We start from the raw sequence: 12,590 nt of genomic DNA on the forward strand, positions 1-12,590 counted from the left end.
TCTCACCGCCATGTTGCTTCTCTACCCCCTACACAAGCCCTGCCCCACCCTCGCATGCTCGTGGCCTACCGGTACCAGTAAAAAGTAAGCCCTCCCCGAAAGTAAATCCTAGTGCTTACTTCAGAGCCCAAAAGAAAGTAAGACCAGGTCTTACTTTCGGGGAAACACAGTAGAGTCCAAGAATGTTTTTTGCATCCATTTCAGCTGCCAGTCCACTTTAATATTTTCCAATTCCTTTAGAATGATTTAAGACATTCACCGCCAGGAACAATTATCTTAGGATTTAACTTGAATGCATTCAAATTTGTGAACTGTTTACTCTTCAAGGTTCCCATAACCAAAATATTTAACTGTTTGAATAAAGACCATTGTTTGAATGACCCCAGTGGAGTTCCTAAGATCCAAATATAGAAGAATGATTTGATGTTACAGAACCAATTATCTAGAGATCTAAGTATTTCCGGTGAACAATATCTAGTATGTCTATGGAGATTCTCATTCATCCAGGTCATGGTTGTCCCAAATTATGGACTGGATGATTGAGAATCTCCATCGGCATTTAGCCATGCACTTTGGTACAATTTCTTGTTATGTTTTTAATCATAGTAATCACAGGATAGTATTAGTATAGTATAGTATTTGTGGGGAGAATCTAATATGCAATCTATTGCATGGAGAATGTTTAGGTAAAATAATTAAAACTACAATATCTGGACTGTAGTAGCAAAAAGATACAGCAATAACTCACTCCTTGCTCATTTAAAACAGATTAATCTCTAAAGACAGCCATGTTTGAAAACTAAACTTTATTCTGTGGCGGTCAGGCAGAAAACATAACTAATGTAGATGCATGCTTTTAAAAATGAATTTTTCATGACCAGCCTCAGGAAAATTACTGGAATGAAAAACAGTCACTTCAACATGTATGTTCCTCTCTTTGCTCTGAGAGGTCAAAGTGATGAATCTTCCGTCATTTTAACAACACTGCAACTCTATGAAAATGGCTGGCTTGGGTAAAAGTGATTGGCCCAAAGTTGCCCAGTAAACTTTAAAACTGAATGAGGGCTTCCTTGCTCCTAGTCCAGCCTTTAACCAATACACTACACTAGAAGTACAATATGCTATTAATATGCATTCATATCTCAAGTCAAGCAATTATTACAGAGAGCTGTCAGGAATTTAAACAATGAATCTGATGGAACTTGACAGTAAGTAAATCAATATATAATACCTATATATGCTAACATTCATTTTCTTTAATGACTTCATTGTGTTTAGCCTCTAATCTTTGTACACTTGTGCAATTTACAAACTTCCAGCTTATGTAAACATTTTGGTATTTCCAGCTTACAGTGAAAGATGCAAACTCCTGTGCAAACAGAACAAAGTACAAAATATATGAAGAACGTAATAAAAACATGTCTTCAAATGCAAAAAATGTTATCAAATGCCTATAAGGTACTGTGCTCCAGGAATACCTTTTGCTGACTAATTGCTTACCTAGAATTTATATTGGATATTTAAAGCTCAAAAACTTTTAAAATTCCATTGCATTGCATTCTATTGTTGTATTTTTCATACTTTTCTTCCCTTTAATTCTTAAAAATGGGGATCTTCCCATGTGTGCTATAAAACGTGCCCTTAAAAGATATTTCCTGACTTACAACTATTTGTTTAGTAAGTATTCAGAGTTACAACGACACTGAAAAAATTGACTTACAACCTGTTTTTACACTTATGACCCCTTTTAGCATCCCCATGCTCAAAATTTGGGCACTTGGCAACTGGCATGTGATCACCATTTGTAATCTTCCCAGCTGGCTTCCGACAAACAAAGTCAATGGGGAAACCAGATTCATTTAAGAATCACATGATTCACTTAACTGCAGTGATTCATTTAACAACTGTGGCAAAAAGAAAGTTGTAAAATGGGCACAATTCACTTAACAACTGTCTTGCTTAGCCGTGGAAACTTTGGGCTCAATTTTGGTCATAAGTCGATGACTATCTGTACTAAATTCCAGGTCAGCTGGAAAACAGCATCCATTTGTGAAAAAAATGAGTACAATCTAAAATAACCTTAACGCGAATTCTAGTGCTAGAGGGATATGCAAATTGTTCTATGCATGGAAGAACTAGTTTCAGGTAGTCTGCCTCAGGATCAAAACTAGCATCTTTACGAGACAAATGCTCTGGGGAGAGACAGAGGGAGGGCAGGAGAAGGCCAAAGAGGTGGCAGGGAAAGAAGGCAGGGAAAGGGAGAGTTAGGAGGGTGGATGGATCAATTGCATAAGCTGCATTTGAAGCCAGGCATGATGGAAATGGTGGTGGCAAAGGCGAAGTAAGGAAAGGAAGGTAGTTTTGGTAGTGGTTTGCACTGGTGGCTATGTCGTTACTGAAGTCAAGGACATCAGCAGTTAAGGGCAGGGAATAGGAAGTGTTGGGAAGAGCAACAGGTGGGCCATGTGGCAGAAGAGGGAAAGAGGGGCAAGCTCAGAAGGCTCCTCCCAATTTTGTTTCAGTTAAAATGCAGAACAACCAAAAGTGCTTTGGGGGTTTTAGTTCTACCAAACTGTAGCACCCCTGAATGATTCCAAAATACAAAATACATTTTCTTTTTCATGCCCAACCCTATCAAAGTCAAATAATAGAAGTGTCAGATATTTCATTGTATTAAATGATTGCACCCAGTATAGCCAATCTGTAAACAAATACATGACAAACAAAGCAAAATCAGAAAGCTGAGTCACAAATGATCTTACGAATACATTTAAAAAGGACTCTTCCCGGTTTGCTTCCAAACTTCTTTTGCTCCTTTAATGGTTTCTCGTTTCACACATTTCCAGTAACCTTGGACTCCTTGTTGCTGAGGCACCTGTTTAAATAAGTAGCAGTTACCAATCTATATATGTTATACTTTTTAAGGTTTGCTACATCCAGTAAAGTCAGCTAGTCAGATCCATCTGTCTACCCTGTTTTATCATAAAATGATTAAAGCGATCTGTCTACCATTCCTACTGGTCCAAACATATTTGCCTGATCGCAGGACACATTACTGTGTCCTGGTTAATCATCTATAAATGAACCTGTCACAATCACAAGTATTTTTTTCTCATTGGAAGCTGCTGAGCAGCAAATTCACCTTTGTTGGGCAAACTGGCACTATCTGTTACTTGGTTATTCCATTTAGCCATTTAATTATTTTGTAGTAAGAGCTAAAACTTGAATTTGTTTATTTTTGTCTTCCTTCCCCATCCCTTTATTTCTTTTTGTAGGGCATGTATTTGGCATAAGCCATCATTTAAAAATGCTTTGAGTACACAGTTATCTAGTTTCTTTTATTTTTATATTCATTATCACCACTAGAAGCTTTGGGATTAGTAGCATGAATGAAGTATCTTTTGACTTGGAGGTGGCTGCCAGTGATCCCAAGGAAATATTTACATATCTACATAATCTGGAGGCCTTCAAAAAGAAACTGGATAACCATTTGTCTGAAATGGTATAGGAACTCCTGTTTGAGCAGGAAGTTGGGCTAGAAAACCTCCAAGGTCTCTTCCAACTCTATTATTCTATGTTCTATATATATCTCTGTTTGTCTGTCTATCTATTCATCCGTCCGTCCACACACATAGCAGTAGCACAAGAGATTGTGGCAGAACCTCAACACAGCATATTGTATGGATGTCCAGACTAGGTTGTTCAAAGAGAGATGATAGATTCAGCTGCATTAAACAATTTGTATACCAGCTAACCCCTATTATAAACTGCTTGTTTTAATACGATAAATTTTTGTTTTATAAATGCATATTTATAAAGTTGATAAATTAAAAAATTCTATTAGATCATATAAGCTTTCTGTGTTGTTTCCTTACTTTATTAAAACAGTGAGACAATTAGACATTTCTACTGAACATTTGAGAGAACTATTACCCTTAATCCACGATGCATCCTGTTTTTGAGAACTCCAAGGAACTCTGCATGGCTGAGGCAATTATCTCCATCTAAATCAAAGATCTTGAAGATGGTGTCCAAAACATTATCTGAGAGCTCCTGTCCTGTAGCCACTTTCACAGCTCTCTTGAACTCCGCTAACACAAGCAAAGATATTTCATGTTTCTATTAAAAATAATAACTAGATTTATAAATCTAAAGAATAAAGGAAGCTGAGAACTTTACACTCACCTAAGTGATCAGAAAACCTGTGCCCATGGCCATGCTTAAACAGCTGTGTAGCACTGTATTTACTGAAGAAATATTATTTCTACTTTTACAGAAGTGGAACCAGCTAGTTTTTTATCTGAATCTGCTTTTCGAACACAGAAATTTGCCCATTAAAAAAATAAATAAATAAAAATAAATTATAACATTTTACTTGGAATATCGTAACTCCTTTTATATTTCTGAAGGAATAGTTTTTTTCTTGAGTATATGTACTCTAAAAGATTTATGAACTCAATCTATAATTAAAATTTTCTTGAGTTTGCTTTTCCTTGCCTTTGTCTTGTATGGCCCTACACTAACTGCAATAGAAAGTCACTCATTACAACCATGCTTTATGAAAATATATAGAAGTTGGGGGGGGAGATAACATTTAACCAAAATGCAATGTAATTTTAAAAAAATCAATCCATATCAAATGGGGGTTTTAAGCATTTTTAAAAGGATATAACAGTTCTGTACTAGCAACGGATCAACAACAGATGATGAGGGAAAAGAGAGCATTATAAAGCAAGCCAAAGATGTTGTTCATTTTTGGATTCTATTGTCTTATAATTTCTTATTTACATAAGTGGCAGCAGCAAATTGATCCCATGTTTACTTGTTAAAGGTTCAGCTTTGTAGTAAGGTTTATAAATGCTATTTCACATACTATACTTCATATATGCATTCCAGTTTGTCACTTCTTTTTTAAAGAGATTTTAAAAACAAAAGAAGAAATATACTTAGTTTTTGGTAGAGAAACCCCATATACAACTAGGCACACTGTGTAAATATTTGCTTTATACAGTAAAAAAGTGTGGATCTTTGTAAGGGCTCTTAAATGTTCTTTTTTAGTTCCTTTTTTAGGAGGGGTCAAAATGAAGATTCTAAATAGAGTTTTTGGAAAGCTTTGATTGCAAGTTTTGTTTTAAAGGTAATGTTATTTATTCTGTTTTCCAAATCGGATCAACAGCTTGGAAGAGCTTTGTTCATGCTCAAGAGCTATTTTTTCCCCAATTAATTGAGAAAACATCCATTGACTAAATTTTCTGAACCAACTCAAATTGCTCAACTGGACTGACTGTCTAAATTGAATGGATTATTTGGACTGAAACTGATCTTCATACCTCAGTTCTACTATTATTCTAGCATGGCAGCAAAGCACACGGTACTGTATTTGTTAAAGAAACTTTTTAATATATTTTACCACAGTTCATCTTAAAAAAATGAAAGGGGGCATCTTCCAATATTTTTTTAAAAACCCTCCAAGACTCTTGGTGACTTCATAGACACATCCATATATTTTTCTTGGCAGCCATGTAGAAAAGTCTTGGCATTGTTTTCTTCTTTCCAGGACCTCACCAGACCTGATGTTTTTAGCTTCTGACCCTAGACAAAGCCAAGGTGATGTTGCCACTACTGAGATTCCAGTTAAAAATCAGGTAGCATTTGTTTTTCCATTTAGAAACAATTTCCACAAATTCCTTTTCTGTGTGCTAAGATATGGTGATTTGTCATCTCGTAGCTGTCATAACACATAGTGAGGGACTAACATATAATGCATTAAGTTCAAAATAACTTTATAAAGCAAAATTGACATAATGGGGACATTTTCAGAATCCATGGACATTATCTTTTCATTTTGATTTCATGAAGAATGATGAAATGATGCACTTCTTACCCCGTTTAACAGGACGGCTGGCTACAGTAAACATTTTCAGGGCAATTGAAAAATCTTCTAAACGATTTGTAAATTGGCAGAAAGTCTTAAATTCATCCATACTGATACTCTGAAATACCAAAACGGGTGAGATGTTTAGTCAAGACAGCAAACTCCAAGGGTATTCATAAAGGATTTGTCAAATTACTATATAATTATGTATAAACAAACAAAATAACTTGATTATATTGTATTGCATTATATTGCTGTAGTTTAGAAAGCTCTTCAGTTATATTATAGATGGTTAATTCAAGATGAGGTGAGTTATACCAACCTCTCCTGCTTGGATTCTCGTTTTCACATTTTGCCAATAAATGTCATTATTTTCTTCGTCAGTGAAATACAGCAACCACTCTACAAAATCTTCCTTTCTCATGAAGGTTAGACCTTTGGAAAACTGATTGAATTCCATTTCTTGTACTTCTGCTTGTAAATCCAGCATAAATCTAAAATAAATAAACCAATAATAACACAGCTTAATTAAGTGCAGAAAAGGGTTTGAGAGCCTTCTCTATGAGAAAAAGCTAAAATGTCTGGAGTTCTTTACTATGGTAAAAGGTGACTGAAGCAGACATGACTAAAGTATTAAATATAAAATCATATAAACCAAGGAGAAAGGAGACTTTTTTTCACTCTCTCAAAACAGTATGATCTGGGATCATCCAATAAAGCTGAACAAAAAGAAATTAGGAACTGACAAAAAGTATTTTTCATAAAATAGAGTTGTAGAGTTAATTACCATAAGACATGGTGTTGATTACTTATGTGGATGGCTTTAAAGGAAAATTAGATAAATTCATGGAGGGCAGGTTGATCAAACGCTTGGGAATCAGTGTTACGTCTGGGATGGGAGCAATGTGTCAGTTCAGGAGAGAAACAATATGAGAAGGCAAAATCTGCACTTCCTGCTTGAAAGCACCCCAGAAGCGTTTGGCTCCCCAAAACTAAATGTCAGATTAAGATGGCCTTGGCCTGTTCCAGCAGACTTATCCTTTGGTCAAGATAATTATTTTCATACTTGCATTTTTAGCCAAATAGTACTTTACTCATATCAACTGATGGCACTGTGTACATTAGGAGTATCCTCTTGGAGTCATTGTTGCAGGAGAATATAACATACAGACTGTTAGCTTCCATCTCCTAACAGCAATAACTTTCATTAGTTCCATGTTGCAGAATAACAGAAATTATGCCAAAAGGGCAGAGTTCTATAAGCTGTTGACTAACACAAGTTGAGTGAAAGACATTATTAGCTTTTTAAAGATTGCAATCTTAAATCCACTTAGCTGGGAGAAATTAATAAATCCCATGAATAATAAAAACATTGTGAAATCTTGTGCTTGAGCAAGTCTACCACTAGAGTGCCCTCTAAATTCATCTATGTTCATGAGTAACTAGGCTGAAAAAATGTTGATATCTGCTATTTCTTTAAATTTGCCTGAATGAGAAAGCAGACTTAAACATGAAAGCAGATAATGTACACATATACTTTAATCAAAATCTATTTAAAAAGAGACTAATAAAACTTCTAAGAAATAAAAGTAATAGAAATGAGAAATTATCTGCTATAAAATACTCTTGTTCAAACAAGCTAATGTTACTTTTACACAAAATTTTGTTAACAAATGTATCATGAGCATCAATGACATATAAATCAAAACTTGGTTATAGAATGGCCATGACAGAAAAATCAAAATAGTTTCAATTGGGAAAAATGTGACAATCCTACACCAGGCCAAATCCAAAAATGCCAGGGAATTTCTAGAAGCCTGGCACTCTGATAAATCAGCCATCAATAGACACATAGACATTAATAACATCTATAGACTATGCAAAAGAGACAATCAACCAGCCCCAAAGAGAAAAAGACTCTAGCACAGGGGTTTTCAAACTTGGCCCTTTTATGACTTGTGGACTTCAACTCCCAGAATTCCTCAGCCAGCGAATTCTGGGAGTTGAAGTCTACAAGTCATAAAAGGGCCAAGTTTGAAGACCCCTGCTCTAGCACCCCTCCACCAGTAATCAGCACTCAGATCAGCATAGATTAACTCCAAGGTCAACTTCAGACTAACAATCAAATAAGCAATACCCTAATCAAGAACAGCTCAACCAAAGAATTGCTAAGACCACCCCCACCACCCAGACAGGCAAGACACCAGAATATGAACTGACAGCAAACAGCACTCCTTACTAGCACTGATGCTACCTAGTTAGGATAATGAAATGTCTGCAAGAAAACAAGCAAGCTCAGAGAGCACCAAGGACTCCTCAGAAAAATCGTATCTGTATTTATAAAGAGAGAGATGGGCATGAATATCAATTTTGATTTCTTCCAGTTTTTTATTTGTTAAGGCCTAAATCTGTTTTGTCCCATTTTTTTAATCAATTTATGAAGTACATAGAATACTTGCAGGGTGGGAATTTGTTTGTTTATTTATTCAATTTCTATAGCCACCATCTTAAACGAATGACTCAAATAAAAAAGAACAGGACAGGATGCAGAACGAAATTAAATATATATGGCAGCTAAGAGAAAATATCATAATAGATGTCAATATAGCCAGGAAATGGGGTCATTCACAAATTGGAATCATATAAATGTCTGTACAACTGTTTGATTGAAGATCTTTTGATAGAATTGTTCCCCCAGTAGACTGCATTTGCATGTTATGTTCACAAGTTACACATGAACTTGACCTTTTTAAAAATAATATTTACTTGGTTTACTTGCTTTAAATAATATTTACTTAATATTTGCTTGGTTTTTTTTTAATTAGATTGTCTTTATTTAGATATCTAGATATGCATGGAGAACATATCACAATTTAGCTCAAATTTATGCAGAAATATTGTAAATAAAAGAATCCACAAACTTTTAAACACTGTGTATGCAGCTCAGGATTCTCCTCTGGAGTTCTTGGTGTTCTCTTGCTGCTGTCATGATGTTGGGCAACATCTTCAAATGACTAAGCTCAAAAAGCACCAAGAACTCTACAATATTAAGCACTACTACTTAAGCTATAATCAGCTCTTCTTACATCTCAAATTATAGGCCTTTCCAAAATATTTTGTGCTGCCACCCAACCAATTTCTACTTGATATCTACCTTTTTCTTCATCTGTAACACTGTTCTTTGCACTTGTTTTTTTATAGAGCTCAGCCATCTCAGTTCCTTTTATTTTTCTCATGGCATTTTAGACACATACTACAGTTGCTAGTAGCCATTCTCTCCCCCCCCCTTTTTTTTTTTTAAAAAAACCACCAAATGAACATCTGACAAATTCCAGATGCTCCCTGGAGAGAACAAAACATTCCTGTTGCTTCTTGCAAGGTAAGCCAACTGTAGGAGCAGTTTGATTAGGTCGTTCTAGGTGGACAGTTTCTATATACCCTTGGCTGTCTTCAAATGGAGAATAAAATAAGACTGACTGCATCTTTTGCTTCCTTTATCCACTAGTCTCCTGAGAAAACCGATTTTCTAGATTCATTTCAATCAGGTTTCATTAGCAATTTGGGGACAGAAACTAACTTAGGCACCCTGTGGAGTTTTTGATTTGAAAGCAAAACAAAGACAAGAGGATAAAGGAGGGTGAACATTGCAGAGGCATGGGCATCTATTTTTAACCACAATGGTGCCAAAATGGTGAAATGTGCATCATATTTAAGGCTTCAGCTCAACCCTGGTAAGATTAAGTGATTGCAAGTTTTCTGACTTCAGTGACCTTCCATCTTTATCTCTAAATGGGGTAGCATGCCCCACGGTAGGTGCATAACGCGAGGATTCTTCTGGACACATTCAAAAAGCAGGAGACACCTATAATCAGGGTTTTGTACAGGTTCACCTTATGCACCAATTACACCTGAACCAGGGGACCCAACTTATGGTAATTCATGCTTTAGTTACTTACTGAGTGGATTATCATAACAAAGTCTACATAGGGCTATTCTTGAATAGCATTTGGAAGCTGCAGCTGGTTCAAAATGCAGCAGTGTGGACTGCATTGGGCATTTCATGAAACGGCCTTGTGACATCTCTGCTTCACAAGCTGTATTGACTAAGGGTACCATTCAAGTCACTGATTATTACTTATAAAACATTTATGGCATGGGGGTCATGATAGTGGGGAGCTATCTGCCTTGGTAATTTCTGGTTTTAAAGCAAGAACTGGGAGGTTTGGCATGCTGTAGATTCCTTAAATATCATCTATTGTGGTGCTTACTTATGGAACAGTGCCCCCTCTCCCCAATATGAGTCCTGATTCCCCTGGTCTTTTGTAAGGCATTAAAGACCAGGATGATCTGTATGGATTATTATATTGGTTTCTATGGATGCATTATAGTTTGTTGGTTTTAATCCTCTGTATGTTATCCAGTGTCCGTTTTATGAGATGTTTAAAGAAATAAAAGAGCAATGTCATGATGTAAGTTCCATCCTTTTGTATTTCCTGCATGACATCGCACACTAGATAAGAGCAGAGTTTGAATCACAAAGTATGTGTCATCACTTGCCTGGTCCAATGCAGATGGATAAGAGGACTCTTTAAGGATTCTCTTTGACATTATTTGCATGTGTATACATTTTGAATACTCAGAACTCCACTATGTTCAGGGAAGTGAAAAGGAGCATGACTGGGAAGGAACACAACTAACAGAATATATTCTGTCATGTCCTATCCCTGTATAAAGGGCAGTGGTGGGATTCATCCAGTTCGCACCACTTTGGCAGAACTGGTAGCTATTTTTTTGTTGCCCAGGCCCAGAATGAACTTCCAGAAGCGGCATCCTCACAGAGAACCGGTTGTTCACATATTTGAATCCCACCACTGATAAAGGGTGTATAAAAGCCATTGTTAAAACAATAGATTCTACAGAAATATGGACATTGCATCACAGCTCTGCAAGTCACAACAACAAAATATAATGTTAAAGCAAAAATGTAATATATAAAAAAGGAGAAAGCTAAATTTCCTACAATTTTGGTTTGAAAATTTCTTGGGGCAATGCATCAAGAAATAAACAGTAACTGTTCAGTCTCTTAAAGAACCAAAACTATTTATAGCATTGTTCTGCCAATTTCAACAAGCCCAACCAAGCCACATGCGCATCACAACCTGTGCATGAAGTATTTTTTTTATTATCCCTGGACTACACAAAATTCTGCCATTCCTTTTTTCTACTTATGAAGCTGGTTTTGGATCTGTATCCTGATTTACCATTTATTAATTACCATGCTGAATTTGAACCCACATGAAACTTTCCTGTTTCCTGTTTCCTAGCCTTCTCAATTTCCTTTCCAATTTTGCAATGCTTGAAAAAAAAACCAATGCTAGTTTAAAAGCTTTATTGCCAGCATGAAATACATAACATGCATACGAGGCAAATTGCCTTCTTAATGGTAGAGAATAAATAAAACTAATCAGGTACACCATGAAGTAGAAGTCACAACCCATGTAATGATCTGCTATACAGAAGACTTGCTGTGTAGCATGATTTAAAGTCACTTCGGCATGCTAACTTTAAATTATGTGTTGCAAAGAACAACAAATCAACAGGAAAAGTGAAAGACTAAATAATAAAGCCTACATTTCATGTCAGTATTTTGAAAAAACAAAATCTCTTAAGCATACATAAGCACCATTAAGCCTTATGAATGAATCTCTCCCCCCCCCATCAACATCATTTTAAGGAATGTAAATTACATAGTTAACAATATCTAAGCTTCTGTGACAGGTTTTAAAGCAGCCTAATCAAATGTAATCACTCCTGCTTTCTCTGGCTACTCTGCTGATCAATGGAAAGCCTTTTTAACATGAACTTGGAAAATGATAAAAGCATTTACCATCATTTTCCCCTCTGCCTTTGACAATGATCTATGTCTGTACAGCTCATCAGTCATCTGTTGTAAAAACAGCATGGCACTTTGATCAAAAAGCCAACAATAGCCTCCCATGTGAGGTAGAAATTTGAAAAACTATGAGATAGAAATCACATTTTTTCCTGAACGACAGAACCCCAGAAATGATGTGCTTGAGTTACTTACAAATAAAATAATGTGAAAAGTGATATCTCCACAGAGCTTTAAAGAAAAATAGACACTGATCCTTTCATTCACCTTTCTGTGCATTAAAACAAACTATACTGTCATGTCACAATGCAGATGGATTGTGGATATATGTGGTCAGTGATAAGGAGACACATACCAAGTGCATGAACAAGAAATGCCTCTGTTGAAAAATTACCTATATAAAACCCTATTCTTATCCTAACAGCTCTAAGAGCAAAATGTGGGAGTCCAATTTTGATTACAAGCTTCTATCTGTGTGGTAGGCAGAGGTCTTTAACCTACATTTGTTGAATGTAGTAGGTACACAGAATTATCAGTGTTATGCCTCATTAGATCAATGCAGGATTTTATCTAATTACCTGAGACATTCCATTTCACACATTAAATGCAAACAACCTTTTACTAGTGTACTCTGTACTTTAACACAATTAAAGACCCCACTGAAAGAGAAAAAGGAACAAAGAAAATGAACACATTTAGAATTTAAGCATATCAAAAACTTATTTTCTTGCAGAACTGGAGCATATCCTAAATACATGGAAGGGCAAGTTTTTGTGGCATTAGCCATGGCTAAATCAGAATTTCTCCTTTTTCCTATCTTAA

The 12,590-nt window shown here is 35.8% G+C and overlaps 1 protein-coding gene across 1 annotated transcript in view; it reads right to left on the reverse strand.

The window, feature by feature from the left end:
• Positions 1-2,619: 2,619 nt before the first annotated feature.
• MICU2 (mitochondrial calcium uptake 2) overlaps positions 2,620-12,590 on the reverse strand; it is a 31,447-nt gene continuing 21,476 nt past the window's right edge. The window contains exons 8-11 of the mRNA XM_015814411.1: positions 6,198-6,369; positions 5,885-5,993; positions 3,934-4,091; positions 2,620-2,875 (exon numbers count right to left, since the gene is read on the reverse strand). Of these exons, the coding sequence (XP_015669897.1) occupies positions 2,771-2,875; positions 3,934-4,091; positions 5,885-5,993; positions 6,198-6,369 (544 nt within the window). The 3' untranslated portion in view covers positions 2,620-2,770. The remainder of the gene's footprint in view (positions 2,876-3,933; positions 4,092-5,884; positions 5,994-6,197; positions 6,370-12,590) is intronic.

The sequence above is a fragment of the Protobothrops mucrosquamatus genome, unplaced genomic scaffold (genome assembly GCF_001527695.2).
Source record: "Protobothrops mucrosquamatus isolate PMUCROS unplaced genomic scaffold, P.Mucros_1.0 scaffold249, whole genome shotgun sequence".
Classification (NCBI taxonomy): Eukaryota; Metazoa; Chordata; class Lepidosauria; order Squamata; family Viperidae; genus Protobothrops; species Protobothrops mucrosquamatus.